This window comes from Sciurus vulgaris (genome assembly GCF_902686455.1).
Source record: "Sciurus vulgaris genome assembly, chromosome: 5".
NCBI lineage: Eukaryota > Metazoa > Chordata > Mammalia > Rodentia > Sciuridae > Sciurus > Sciurus vulgaris.
In genome coordinates, this window is record NC_136465.1 from 72,763,896 (window position 1) to 72,776,694 (window position 12,799).

The window sequence follows — 12,799 nt, forward strand, 5'->3', positions numbered from 1 at the left end:
ACTATTTTATCATTTCTCTTTATTTCATGGATCAGGAATTTGGGTAGAAGTGGGCTGGGTGATTTTTCCGTGACATGTAGCCATGACAGAGTTAATGTGGTGACATTCATCTGGAAGATAGACTAATCTGGATCATCCAGGTCAGTTTCACTTGCAGCACTACTGCCTCATCAGGGATGGCCAAAAGACTAGACTTGTCTTGGCCTGTCCAGGGAACCCTCTCCAACTCAGTGGCCTCTGAACCCTTAGACCCACGTGGTGGCACAGAGTTCTGAGGACAAGTCCAAAGACACAGAACCTTTATGATTTATGATCTAGTCTTAGAAATTACATAACACTGACTTTGCTATACCATATTGGTCAAAACAATCATGAGTCTGCCCTGATGCAAAGGGGTGATCTCTTGGGCTTGAAAATGCTGCTAAGGTCCTAACCTTTTCATGGTATAGTGTTGTCACATGCATGTGTGCCCTGGCCTCCTAGGGGCTTCCTCAAGGAAGCCCTTTTGGCAGATGTTTCTTCCTTCCATTTGTACTTGAAGGTATTGTTCTATGTGAGGCTCTGGATAAGCAGGTTAGGGCTGGTTCTCTGTAAAATTGGGTTCTAGTTCTAGATCTGCTCTCATTTCTTGTTTCATTTTGGCAAGTCACTTTTCCTCTATACTCTTCTTGTTATACAAGAATCCTAGTAGATTATGATTCCAGTTCCTTATCTCCAAAACTCCAAAGGGACAAAGAGAAACAGAGAGGACTGGAAAATGAGACTGGTAATAGGAATGGTTTAGTCTGGTGAAGAAATGACTCAGGATTGGCACAGAGTAATAGAAGCATGGGGTATTTATTCCAGCTAGAGAAAACCTTTGAAATTCTTCAGTTCAAGGATTCTAAACCTAGGATCAATGAGCTGCTGGGTTGGGCATTAGGAAGTCCATGAACCATAGTGAAATTTTTTGCAAATTTTTTTTCTTCATGTGTTCTTGAGTATTTTTAGCAGAAAGATCTTTAGCTTCGATCCCATTCTAAAACGGATCAACAATTCCAAAACAATGAAGTCCACCAGCATCATGTTATGTGGTTCTTAACCAGGAGTGGTAAGATGTCCCCAGTGGTATTTAGAAAATTGCAGTTCTTTTCTTTCTTTCTTTCTTTCTTCTTTTTTTTTTTTTTTTTTTTTTTTTTTTTTTGGTTGTCACCATGACTGGAGAACATGATGGACTTATAGTAGGTGAGAACCTGAGTTACTCACATATGGGGCACAACTGAATAAAAACCTGTCCTGCCCAAAATACCAGTGACACCCTTGTGGGAGAAATGTTGCTCTCAGATTTAAGACCCCCTGATAAGCAATTATTCTCCTCCAGACACAAAGCTTGTCAGTGGAAGAGTTGGTTTAATGAATAAACCAAGCAGGAGATTTGCTAGATGTTCACATTATTCTGGATGTCCTCATCAACTACAAAGATTGCAGCCTGTGAAACCAGAGTCAGAACTGTCTCACCTTCAACACTCTGGCCAATTTTTGAAAAGAATTCTCGGATTCTTGGTTGTCTTTGCCATCAAATGAGGGAAGAAGAAAGGAAAAATTTTACATTTGAGAAATGAAAACTCAAGTAAAGGAGCCCACTAACCACATGTTGAATAAATAAACTTCTCAGCCACTATGAATCAGTGATGGCAGTCTTGGACTGGGCAGTGTCCTCTTTACATTTCTTAGGACCTGTTCTGAATGTATTTCTCTAGAAAATGAAAGAAGCATTGGTACCAGCAGGGTGTTCACTGCTGAGTGTGCTGCAAGGAAGAGACAGATGCCTTGGATGACAATGAATTGGGAAGTTATATCACATTGACTACAAGTTTCTGGCTGTGGGGGTCTCACCGACGGGTTTGAATCCTGACTCTGCTTCTCCATTGATGTGTGAACCTGGGCAAAATTACTTAATCCCTCTGAGCCTCAGTTTCCTCGGCTGCAAAGTGGGGATAATAATTGTATCTGTGAGGATTAGCTGAGATAATCCACGTTAAGTGTTCCACAAAGTCTAGCATATGGTGAGGCTCAGTGAACATTAGCCTTTCTTACAAGGGATCATTAGGACTTGTGTCTGTGATTAGAGGCAGCTTTGGGTTTAGAGTGTTTATGCCAAAATTGCTTTCAGAGGAGCAGCTCTGGGTTGGTTTTTAGTCTTGCCCCACTGCCCAGAAAGTCACTAGACTACTTGAAATTGGAGTCTGTGTTTATTAAGCACCTGCCACAAACTCTTAATTTGGATGAAAGATTGGTTTTCTCTTGTGTGTACATCTCAGCATTACTATATGAGTGGGTGAGAATGGACTTAGAAAATCACCAGATAAACCTCTATTCTGCTTTAGTTTCCAGTCTGTAAAAGTGTTCAGGTGAATAGTATGGTGGCCTACGCCTGTAATCCCAGTGGCTCAGGAGGCTGAGACAGGAGGCTCATGAGTTCAAGGCCAGCCTCAGCAAAAACGAGGCGCTAGCAACTCAGTGAGACCCTTTCTCTGAATAAAATACAAAATAGGACTGGGGAGGTGGCTCAGTGGTCGAGTGCCCCTGAGTTCAATCCCTGATACCCCCCAACAAAAAAAAAAGTGTTCAGGTGAATAATGGTGGCCATGGCGAGTGGACAGAGAGATGCCTAGCAGAGTGAAAGATAGTTGTGGCCCCCATGGTCTTCTGACAGAATGGTCTTCTGACAGCATTGTTTCCTGGACAGAGTGTCCAAACCTGTGCTTCAGTGAGCCAGTGCTCATCCTAGTGGAAGGAGGCTCTCTGGGCAGTGAGTGGACCGTGTAAAGGGCTATATTTGACACAGGCCTGATCATTGAGCACAAAGGAGAAAGCCACAGGAGGACTGCAGCCAAGTCCTCTTGGGCCAGGCCAGTATGGTTTGTTGATCCCGTCCACGCTGCTGCTGTCATGGTTGATGCAAAGAGAATGCCAGCTGCAGCGGTCTTGGTTTGGAAGAGGCAACCAGAGAGTGGATTGAATAGAAGTCCTACTTTGGGGGTTCCCTTAGCTTCCAACTCTTGAGACATAGCAGCTTTTTTATTCTGCCATTTTGAAACTCATTCTTGGCTAAGTAGACAAGATAGATACTTCAGCAGCAGCAGCATTTTCATCCTTATTCTAAGTCTTAAAAAAATCAATTACTCAGTTGCCTACCTTGTGATAGTATTACTTAAGTTGTCTAGCATTTTTCAGGCAAGGTATATGCTGCTTGACACAAGAACCCAACACAAGAGGCATACATTTAAAATAAACAGGTGGACTTGGGGTGGTTATTTTCTGGAGCCAGAGTTATTTTTTAATGCCCACTGTATCCAGTAGTCGGTGCATGTGAAGCAATTTTCCCTGGTGTGTTTTCACCGGTAGAGAATGGAAATAACCCAGATGCAGAAAATAACCCCAAATCAGAATGTCTGAGAACATGAAATGATACTATTTGAAAATAGGCTGACTATAACCCATCCATCCTCATACCAGGAGTATCAGACGTGTGTAATTGTGTGTGTGTGTGTGTGTGTGTGTGTATACAAGCCCATGCATGCAACCCTGTGTGCACAGTGGTAGATGAATGTGAATGCCCCACACAAATAAAACTAAATATACTAAATAATACCATTATGGCCAGTAGCTGGATTGACTCAGATTTTCTCTGCAGTCCTTCCTAGTCCACCCCTCTGGCCATGTTAGTGGTATGCAAAGGATCAAGTAAATCCTAGTTTCTTGGGGCTCCTGTCGGCATACCAAGCTCCTTTCAGATCTCTCTGCCAAGATGGGGCTAAGCCCAGGGACTCCTTGGCCTGGGGAGAGAGTGCACTACCTTCCTCCCTGGAGCTGCCGGTGCACATTGTTTTGACATGTGCCATACCTTCCATCGCTCGCTGCCTTGGGGCCAGAGTTGGGTATGCTTTGAACAATGTAAAAATTCCTCTTCCAGCAGCTGTACAGAGTAAACTCAACAGCTTTCCACCTCCATCTCAGTACATTCAGTTGTCTTCAGGAATATAGGCTCCTTCTCTACCATTTAGGGGTCCCTATTTATTGTACGGCTTCCTTTCTAAGAGAGGTGAGTCAACCCTCCGAGGCCCTCTATTTTATTTCATTTCATCCTGGAATGTGCCATCTCAGTTGAACACATGCCCTGCGTCTGCTGGGAAACCGACATACCCTGAACTTTGAGGATCTTGTCCTGTTTCTGGCCCTGTCAATCAGTTTCTGAACCATGAGTTTCAAGAGTTACATTTTAACACTGCCAGGGGAATGAAAGTGGATAGGAATCTACTTCCCTGGCACTGCTCTCCCTTGTTTGATGCAGACCTGCCTGGTGCCCAGGGATCTCAAATGAGTTCTCGCCAAATATAGGCAGAGAGCGCAGCTGATTGCTTTTGGTGTTCTGTAAATTTAGAGCATGCTGGTCTGCATCTTTTGGCAGCAGTCACTGACCTGCTTTCCGATCATGACTCTGTTCCTTGCCCTCCCTTTGGGTTTGTCTTCTTTGTGCTTCATGAGACAGGAAGTGTCAGGGCATACCCCACCATCACGGTGTGCTCAGAGTGAATGAAATGAAAACACGTAGAACTGGAGGGGAAGAGGGCGCTGTGGAAACCACACGGCTCCATTCATGTGAGTTCATTTCACATTTACTCCTTGTCGCAATTCCAAGCCTCTCCCTCCCTTCATCTTTTACAAGCACTTCCCTCCCTTGTTGGTTTTGGATGCATCTTGCTCCCAGTGAGTTGACCTGCATGTTTCCAGTTTGAATCGAACCATGCTATTTCCAGGTTGCCAACCCCCACGGGTGCTGGAGCCTAATTGGTCTGTTCTCACTGGTGTTTGTAGCACCTTCCCTCTGGGCGTCATCTGTGCATTTTAATTAATCTGCCACTTTTCCCTCTCTCTACTTCCGGATCATTAATAAAGCGATTAACCCAAACCAGACCAACCCCCGATGGAGGCTCCACCAAGATCAATCTCTCTCTCCCAGTTCCCAGCCTTGTCATGGGTCAGAACATCTTCATGTGGCCCCACTGGCTAATTTTGAGGCCTCAGGACCTGTGATCAGAATGAAGCCAATGTGAATTAATTTGGCAATTAAGATTTGGGGAACAGCTCAGCTGGTCTTTTATAAGGTCTTAGTTTAATATTTCCACTACATTCCTTTCCTTTTGGTCATTCTGCTTTAAATCTATTGCTTTCCCACCTCTCTCCCTTTGCTCTCCCCGAGCAAGATATTAGGGTTATCCGGCAGGATGTAGTCTTTGCAACCCTTAGCATTAGTCAGAGACAGTGTCACAGCCATAGAAATTCTCCAGAGAATTGAGCCCTTCTGGATGCAGCTGAACAGTATCCTCTTTGACCCCAACCAGAGGACACAGTTGCCTCCAGAGGATGTGACTGTACAAGAAATAATGAAATCTCCTGAATTTGCATATTCAAAATTTGGCAAATTAAAAACTGCTTTCACATTTGATCTCATGATTCCTCTCAGAAAAATTAAAACAGATCCTTTCTGCCTTTGTAAGTCACCCAGGTTTCCAGGGCTGGCCATAGACCCAAGACATGGGTTGGTACATCCAAGAGCTTAGTCCCATACAACATGTGACTTCTTCAAGGATGGTGACCTCCAGAGGTACCACTTTGGAGAGTATCAGGCCCAGGAGGGACAAGGGTCAACCAAATTGTGTTTACTTTCATGAGCGATGCTTTCATATTGAATATGGGGAGGAGAAATGCAAGTGGTAGCCTCAGATTCCTAGAAACTCTGCTTAGGACTGGAGATTTGTGGGGTGGCTCTCAACCTGCTGAATGGCAGCTGTCCTGGCTCCCTGGGTCCAGCTTGGAATTTGAACTTCCTCTGGAAATAAATTCTGTAGAACGAGAGCAGAGAAGACAAACATAGCATAATATAATCATTAAGAACATGAACTCTCTAGCACCAGACTACTCAAATCCTCATCCTGCTGCTTACTAGCTACTTATGTAACTTGGATGCCCCAGTTGCCCCCATATGAAATGGAATATGTAAAAAGGCCTACTTCAGTGAGGTTGCGATCAGCATTAGAGATTTCATGTGCACCAGTGCTCATTCTAACCAGGCACCCACAGCATTTTCTTTCTTGATCTCATTCTAACCAGGATAAACATTTACTGCATACATGTGCAGCAAAAGGGGTCTATGGGCCCATGGTCAGGAGTGGGTGCTCCTGTGTAGGGAGGCTAGCTCTGCACAGGTGAATTGGAACCCAAAGGTGCATCCCCATCTCCGCACATGTCATTACAGACACAGATTGCCTTGGGCTCAGATCTTGTACCACTCTCTACTTCAGCTTCCTTTTCCATTTCAGCTGCTTCGTGGATACCCAGAAACCCTCTGTGTGTATTGTAAACTGAGCCAAAAAGGAGGAATCAGAAATTGCTCTCTTTTGAGTATTTTGAGGGATGGTGAAACCTTGTAGGAATGTTGCTCTGGGGACTGAGAAAACACCATATGTGGGAAAGCATTTCTAAGCGAGGAAAACAGCATGTGCATGTTGGTCGGAATCTTGGAAAACTCTGAGCAGGGGAAATGGGCACTAGGGAGAGTATAGGAAGGGGGTTTTACTGAGGTCTTTAACAGGTCTTTTTCTAATTATAGCCAAGAAGAGCCTGGGGACCCATGGCCTGCTTCAGAGCCAGGGCCTGTATTTTCTTTGGGTAAAGAAGGCAGAGTTGATTGGCTTCCAAACCCAGGCTTGGCAGGAGCCCATGCAGGCCCGTGAGCAGTGCCTTGGGCAGGTCTCAGTCCTCACAGGCACTCATTCAGTAAGCAGACATCGAAACTCCGCAGGGTGTGCAGCCCTGTGCTGGGCATCAGGGATCTGTGGGTGAAAATAGATAATGGTCTCTGTCATCTAGGAGGAGACACACTGGCCATACTAATACAGTAGGATAATTGCTTACATGGGGGTTTCTACAAAGGACTGTGAGCAGTAGAAGTCCCCTTGGACAGAACTGCTGTGCCTTGCCTGGGTTGAACCGCTACTGCCTGTTTCCATTTCCCACTCTAAGGAAACAGTCCCCAGGAAAATCCCACTCCAGGAGATGGGCTGGGAAATGAAGGTCTTAGTGATCAAAAAGAGACCAGATCAGCCTCCTCTTACTCCCAGCAGGCTCAGAAGCCTCACTTCACGCTTTCCTACACTTATCCTTAATTTCTCCATTCTCTGTGCTTCGAGTTCATCATACTTTTCTTCTCCCACAACCAGTGTGGCTGGTCTGAGATCCGATCACTTGTGAGCAATGGCATTTGAAAGAAAGCCTCGTGGAGACCATCCTGGTTTAGATTGCTGTCAGCCAGATGTAGAGAAAGAAATTCTCCAGATGCTTGGTCCTGCACATGCACATACAGCAAGGGCCCCTTCCTGTTGCAAACTCAGGTTCATGTTCAAGTTAACATTTCTAATGTACTTGCTATGTGCTGGTACTGTCCTAAGTGCTTTCATAGAAAATTCATTATTTACTCCTCATAGTAACCTGATCATGCACAAGCAACATGATTTTTTTGAGCCTAAGAACCCAGTATCCGCTATCACTCTCTCATTAATTAGCAATCTGACTTCACCATCACTCCAGATCTCAGTTTCCATATCAGTAAAAATGAGGAGGTTGTCTAGATTCCTTTCCAACTTCAAACTTGTGTGTTTTAGGAAGTCCTGTCAGCAACATTATTGGGCTTGCTCTCTATGAAAAAAAAAAAAAAAAAAAAAAAGCATCTAATAGCAGATAATCAAGATGGAGTCCACAAGAAGCCTGTGGGGTTTGATGCAGCCTTGAAAATAATTTAGAAACACTTACCAGCCTGTATATGATGTGTTCCCACTGCTTATTCCAAAGTATCATGGCAAGGTTTTAGATCTGATGGTAAGAAAGAGTATGGATACAGAATTGGGTAGGGCCCACACTAATGCTAATTGGGTAATACCCACACTACATAATGCTTTAGGGGATGCCTCAGTGGCCATGTGGAGAATGGCTGAGAGCAGGCAAAGGAGGCATCGTTGCTACTGTTGAGGATCTTGGGGGAACTTTACAGAAAAGTCAGCTTATAAAGAATGAGTATAATTTCAACAAGAGAGGTCATCAAAGTGGATAAGGTAAAGAGAACAGTGTGTGCATGTACATTGTAAAGCTTATTTAGATAGCAAGAAATAGTGATTTGAGGTTGGAGCATGGGGCATGTGAGCCCAATGATTCTACAATACAAAAGGGAGGTCAGACCCAGAGTGCAGAGAACCTCCCACTTCCCTTTTTCTTCTTTAAACTGTAGTTTGGGTTTTTCTTATCTAGAGTTGCTATAGTTTGGATCTGGATTGTCCCCCAAAGGCCATGTGTTAAAGGCTTGAGCCCCAGCTTGATGTATTGGGGAGGTGATGTTAGTGGAAAGTCTTTAGGTCACTGGGAGTGTTGGCTTTGAAGATTTCGGGACCCCCAGTCTCTTTCTTTTTTTTTTTTCTCCTGGCTTTAAGTGATTTTGGTCTACCTTGTGCTACCACACCAGGATATGCCACCATAGGCCCAAAGTAATATAGCTAAAATATCGTAGACAGAAGTCTCTAAAACCATGGACCAGAATAAGCCTTTCCTCTCTATAAGTTGATTATCTCAGGTATTTGTTATAGTAATAGAAAGCTGACTCACAAAAAATAAAGGCATTAGATTAGAAGTTCTTTTTATCCATCCCTCCCATCGCCTTGTTTTGTTTTCTATAAACAGGTACCTTACAGTAGCTGGGTTTTAGCAAAATTAAAAAAAAATTTTTTTGATAGACTTTCAGTTCCAAATGACTTAATACGGCTGTATTCTTTGTGGGGGAGGGCGGGTGGTGATTTTAGTGGCATATAACCCATGCTTTTGTGTGTTCAAGTTCCATTTTGTTGGACCTGAAAAATCAGAGGAAATAATACTTTTCCACAGAGCATATTAATTATCCTGTGGGAACCATTTTCCTGGGATAATACAATTCCTTAAGCATTCTCTAGGGGTGGGTAGTTGTGCTAGAATCCTTCTCTTAGCTTTGACCTTGACAGAGTCAGCTGTCCAGAGAGTGGTTCCCAGAGAAGGAAGATGGTTCCCTTATCACAGAGGCAGGCCAGGAGCCAGGAGGAGGAAGTTCCAATATAGTGTTTGCAAAATTGCTGGCCTTTGGGAACAAGAGAGCAAGCAGAATTTCAGACAGACCAGGAAGGAGGCCATGTCTGTGATGTGGTAGCAGGCTCAGACATTGGTGTTGTGAAGCAGGACAAGAACTCTTTCTCATGTCACCTTTGTTTATTTCCTCTCTATTTTCCCACTGGACTTTGTGAAGTCTTTCTGAAAATACCAAAGGTGAACCAAGAGACGAGTTTTTATTTTCCATGTTTAGACAGAATGTTTAAAAGTGATGTACCCCTGAGGTCAGTGAGGTGGAAGCAATGATAATTAAAGAATGAATACCTCAAGGTGGGTGTAGGTGGTGGGAACCAGATGAGGAACACTAGTTCAGCTACCCCCTTCACCTGAGAATCTCCTTCCACTGCGAACCCTCGGAAGGTCTGGGCTTTGCTCCAGTGAGGGAGAGACTAGCAAGGAAGGTGTCTGGAGATCAGCTCTAGAAGTCCACAAGGACTCAACAGGAGCCCTGTGTTGAGACTCCACTATGGCAACAGAAAGAGAACACTGATAGATTCAAGTGCCTTTTAAACAAGGAGATAGTAGAATTAGAAATAGAACCACTCAAGCAAACACTTTGGAATGGAAATTTTCAAAAATCCACAGGAGGAGAAATGAACCAAGGGTGACTTACTATTCAGGGCAAGGCTAGTCGGTTAAATTGAACTGGTTTTTGCTACATTTCCTTCTTCTTCAGGCTGCGCCTTTGCAGGGCTGCCGTTCTGAGAAGAGAGTCTCTGGGGGCTGATCAGATCAGCTGAGTGGCCTGGTGATACATGTTCATCTGAGAGCTTAGCAGAATGCTCTGAAACTCAGGCTCTATTGCAGCGTGGGTAGTGACTCTGCCTGTTCATTTACAAGAGCAGGAGAACAGACTTTACCAGGTTTGGCCTGGCCAGGGGGTTGGGCCCATCTCTGATCTCATAATATAGAGGCAACTGACCCAATCCCTGCTTCGGTGTGTTCCTTTGAAGGTCTCAGGGCCTGGGGTTGGGGAGTCATAGAATTATGTCTTTTGAGAAAATGATAAGGCTCTGCTGCTGATAAAGGAATGTAACTACACATTTATATTTCTCAGGTTTAAAGTCTTCAGAATCTGCCAAGGTAGAGCTGACTTTCCAGGCTCAAGGGATGTTTAAAGAAGTGGCAGGACGTCGTGCATGCACAGCAGAAGGCTACAGGACAGTGCAGACACTGAATGCAAAGGCAGTCTGTGCTGCCTGTCTAGGAGAGCCATCAGTCAGAAGATCTGGTGTGCATTCCCCAGTGTTTCCCAGGGGTGGGGGAAAGAGCCCCTTCCGAATGCCCAGGAGTTCTGTGGCTTACCTGGGATGGTGGTGCCCTCTCTCTTTTTCCCACTCTGGGATTCTCAGCCTCAGGTGGCTGGTGCCAGAAGGACATGGACTCAGCTGCCGCAGCCTGCCTTTAACACCCGTTGTTTCCTTTTCAGATCTTACAGGTGAACAAGGTGATGTCCATCTTGTTTTATGTGATATTTCTCGCTTATCTCCGTGGCATCCAAGGTAACAACATGGATCAAAGGAATTTGCCGGAAGACTCGCTCAACTCCCTGATTATTAAGCTGATCCAGGCAGATATTTTGAAAAACAAGCTCTCCAAGCAGATGGTGGACGTTAAAGAAAATTACCAGAGCGTCCTGCCGAAAGCAGAGGCTGCCCGAGAGCCCGAGCAGGGAGAACCTGCCAGGTCAGAATTCCAGCCAATGATTGCAACGGACACCGAATTGCTGCGACAACAGAGACGCTACAGTTCCCCCCGAGTCCTGCTAAGCGACAGTACCCCCTTGGAGCCCCCTCCCTTGTATCTCATGGAGGATTATGTGGGCAACCCCGTGGTGGCCAACAGAACGTCACGGCGGAAACGGTATGCAGAGCATAAGAGTCACCGAGGGGAGTACTCAGTGTGTGACAGTGAGAGTCTGTGGGTGACCGACAAGTCGTCGGCCATCGACATTCGGGGACACCAGGTCACAGTGCTGGGGGAGATCAAAACCGGCAACTCTCCCGTCAAACAATATTTTTATGAAACAAGGTGTAAAGAAGCCAGGCCAGTCAAGAACGGTTGCAGGGGCATCGATGATAAACACTGGAACTCTCAGTGCAAAACGTCCCAAACCTACGTCCGAGCACTGACTTCAGAAAACAACAAACTCATAGGCTGGCGCTGGATACGAATAGACACTTCCTGTGTGTGTGCCTTGTCGAGAAAAATCGGAAGAACATGAATTGGCATCTCTCCCCATATATAAATTATTACTTTAAATTATATGATATGCATGTAGCATATAAATGTTTATATTGTTTTTATATATTATAAGTTGACCTTTATTTATTAAACTTCAGCAACCCTACAGTATATAAGCTTTTTTCTCAATAAAGTCAGTGTGCTTGCCTCCCCCCAGGCCTCTCCCATCTGTTAATCTTGTTTTGTGATCTGGCTCTCAGGAGCCTTTCTGTAAAATCTGTGTACACCAGTACTTTGCATTCAGTATTGTCAAGGCCATGACTGTCGCTTTAGTAAACTTGTTAAAATCAGATGATGTCAGCGTTGTGTATAAACACAGTGATATCCCCCTTCTGGTGTATTCCATGTTGGATTAATTAATTAAAAGAACTGTTATGGCCTCCATTGAAATTATACCCTGTAGCTTTGAGCTTATTAACATTTCATCCTGGCCAGCAAGCACACCATCAAGTACTTACTTGCTTTTCTCTACTCTTGGTCTTGCCAATTAGAATTATGATTTGTGCCAATAACAACGAACCTGGCAATATAAGTTTTGGAAGTTTCTTTTCAGCACATTTGTTGTTTGGGGGTTGTTTAAGGGTTGGATTTTTTTTTTTTTTTTTTGGCTTTGGTTTTGTTTTGCTTTTGGTAAGTGGTTTTCATCCTTTTAGGCACATAGGAAAAAATTTCTAGCTCTTCATAACAGGATAATTTTTTGTGTGTGATGCTGGGGATCAAACCGTAACAGAATAATTATATGGCTACCCAGAAGCAAACTGAAATGGCTCATGAATAATCTATACCCAGAAAATAAATTTTCTCATTGCAGACTCTCTTGGCCCCTGGCCTCCCCCACTGATCTGTGAGTGGTTGGAAAATGCTCTGGCTTTGGAGTCAGACTTTAGTTCAATTTCCAGCTCCTCCCCTCTGACCTGATCAACCCCGTGAGCCTGGGTTTCCTGGGGTCAGAATCTGATGGGGATTCTGGCCTACCTCCCAGGAAACCTGATAGGCCGGTTAAGTACCTGCTCTGAACTTTCTCACATGGAGTAGGTGTTGGAGAGTTCCTTCCTTTCCCTACCTATTTTTTCTTTCCTCTGTATTATGTTCAACCTTTACATTATTGTTGATTGATTCACCACTTTGAGATATAAAAGGTCCAAATGGAAGAGACCTTCTTGGTGCCCACTGGGTCTCCACAGAGGTCGACAATAGACAAGAGATCACTGTGGTGATGGCCTCCCCTATCTTGTCCATGCAGGCCTGAGGGGACACCATTGGTGACCTCCTAAGCAGTTTGTTGATGCCTTGTCAGATTGAGAAGCAGTTGGAACTCTTGGGGCTGGAG

At 44.5% G+C, this 12,799-nt stretch overlaps 1 protein-coding gene and 1 long non-coding RNA gene across 8 annotated transcripts in view; one reads left to right on the plus strand and one right to left on the minus strand.

The window, feature by feature from the left end:
- NTF3 (neurotrophin 3) overlaps positions 1 to 12,114 on the plus strand; it is a 103,099-nt gene extending 90,985 nt beyond the window's left edge. For 5 of the 6 annotated variants that reach the window (XM_079141548.1, XM_079141547.1, XM_079141546.1 and 2 more), the window contains one exon: positions 10,655 to 12,114. In XM_079141548.1, the coding sequence (XP_078997674.1) occupies positions 10,676 to 11,449 (774 nt within the window). In that variant the 5' untranslated portion in view covers positions 10,655 to 10,675 and the 3' untranslated portion in view covers positions 11,450 to 12,114. The remainder of the gene's footprint in view (positions 1 to 10,654) is intronic. The other variant, XM_079141545.1, reaches the window with a different exon arrangement.
- LOC306662066 lies at positions 1,164 to 10,603 on the minus strand. 2 transcript variants are annotated; one of them, XR_013764050.1, is made up of 4 exons: positions 10,531 to 10,603; positions 9,552 to 10,050; positions 7,852 to 7,911; positions 1,164 to 7,737 (listed from the first exon to the last, which is right to left on the minus strand). It is a non-coding gene; the product is annotated as an uncharacterized lncRNA (long non-coding RNA). The 2 variants fall into 2 exon arrangements; XR_013764051.1 differs by lacking the exon at positions 10,531 to 10,603 and having other exon boundaries at positions 9,552 to 10,248.
- Positions 12,115 to 12,799: the final 685 nt, after the last annotated feature.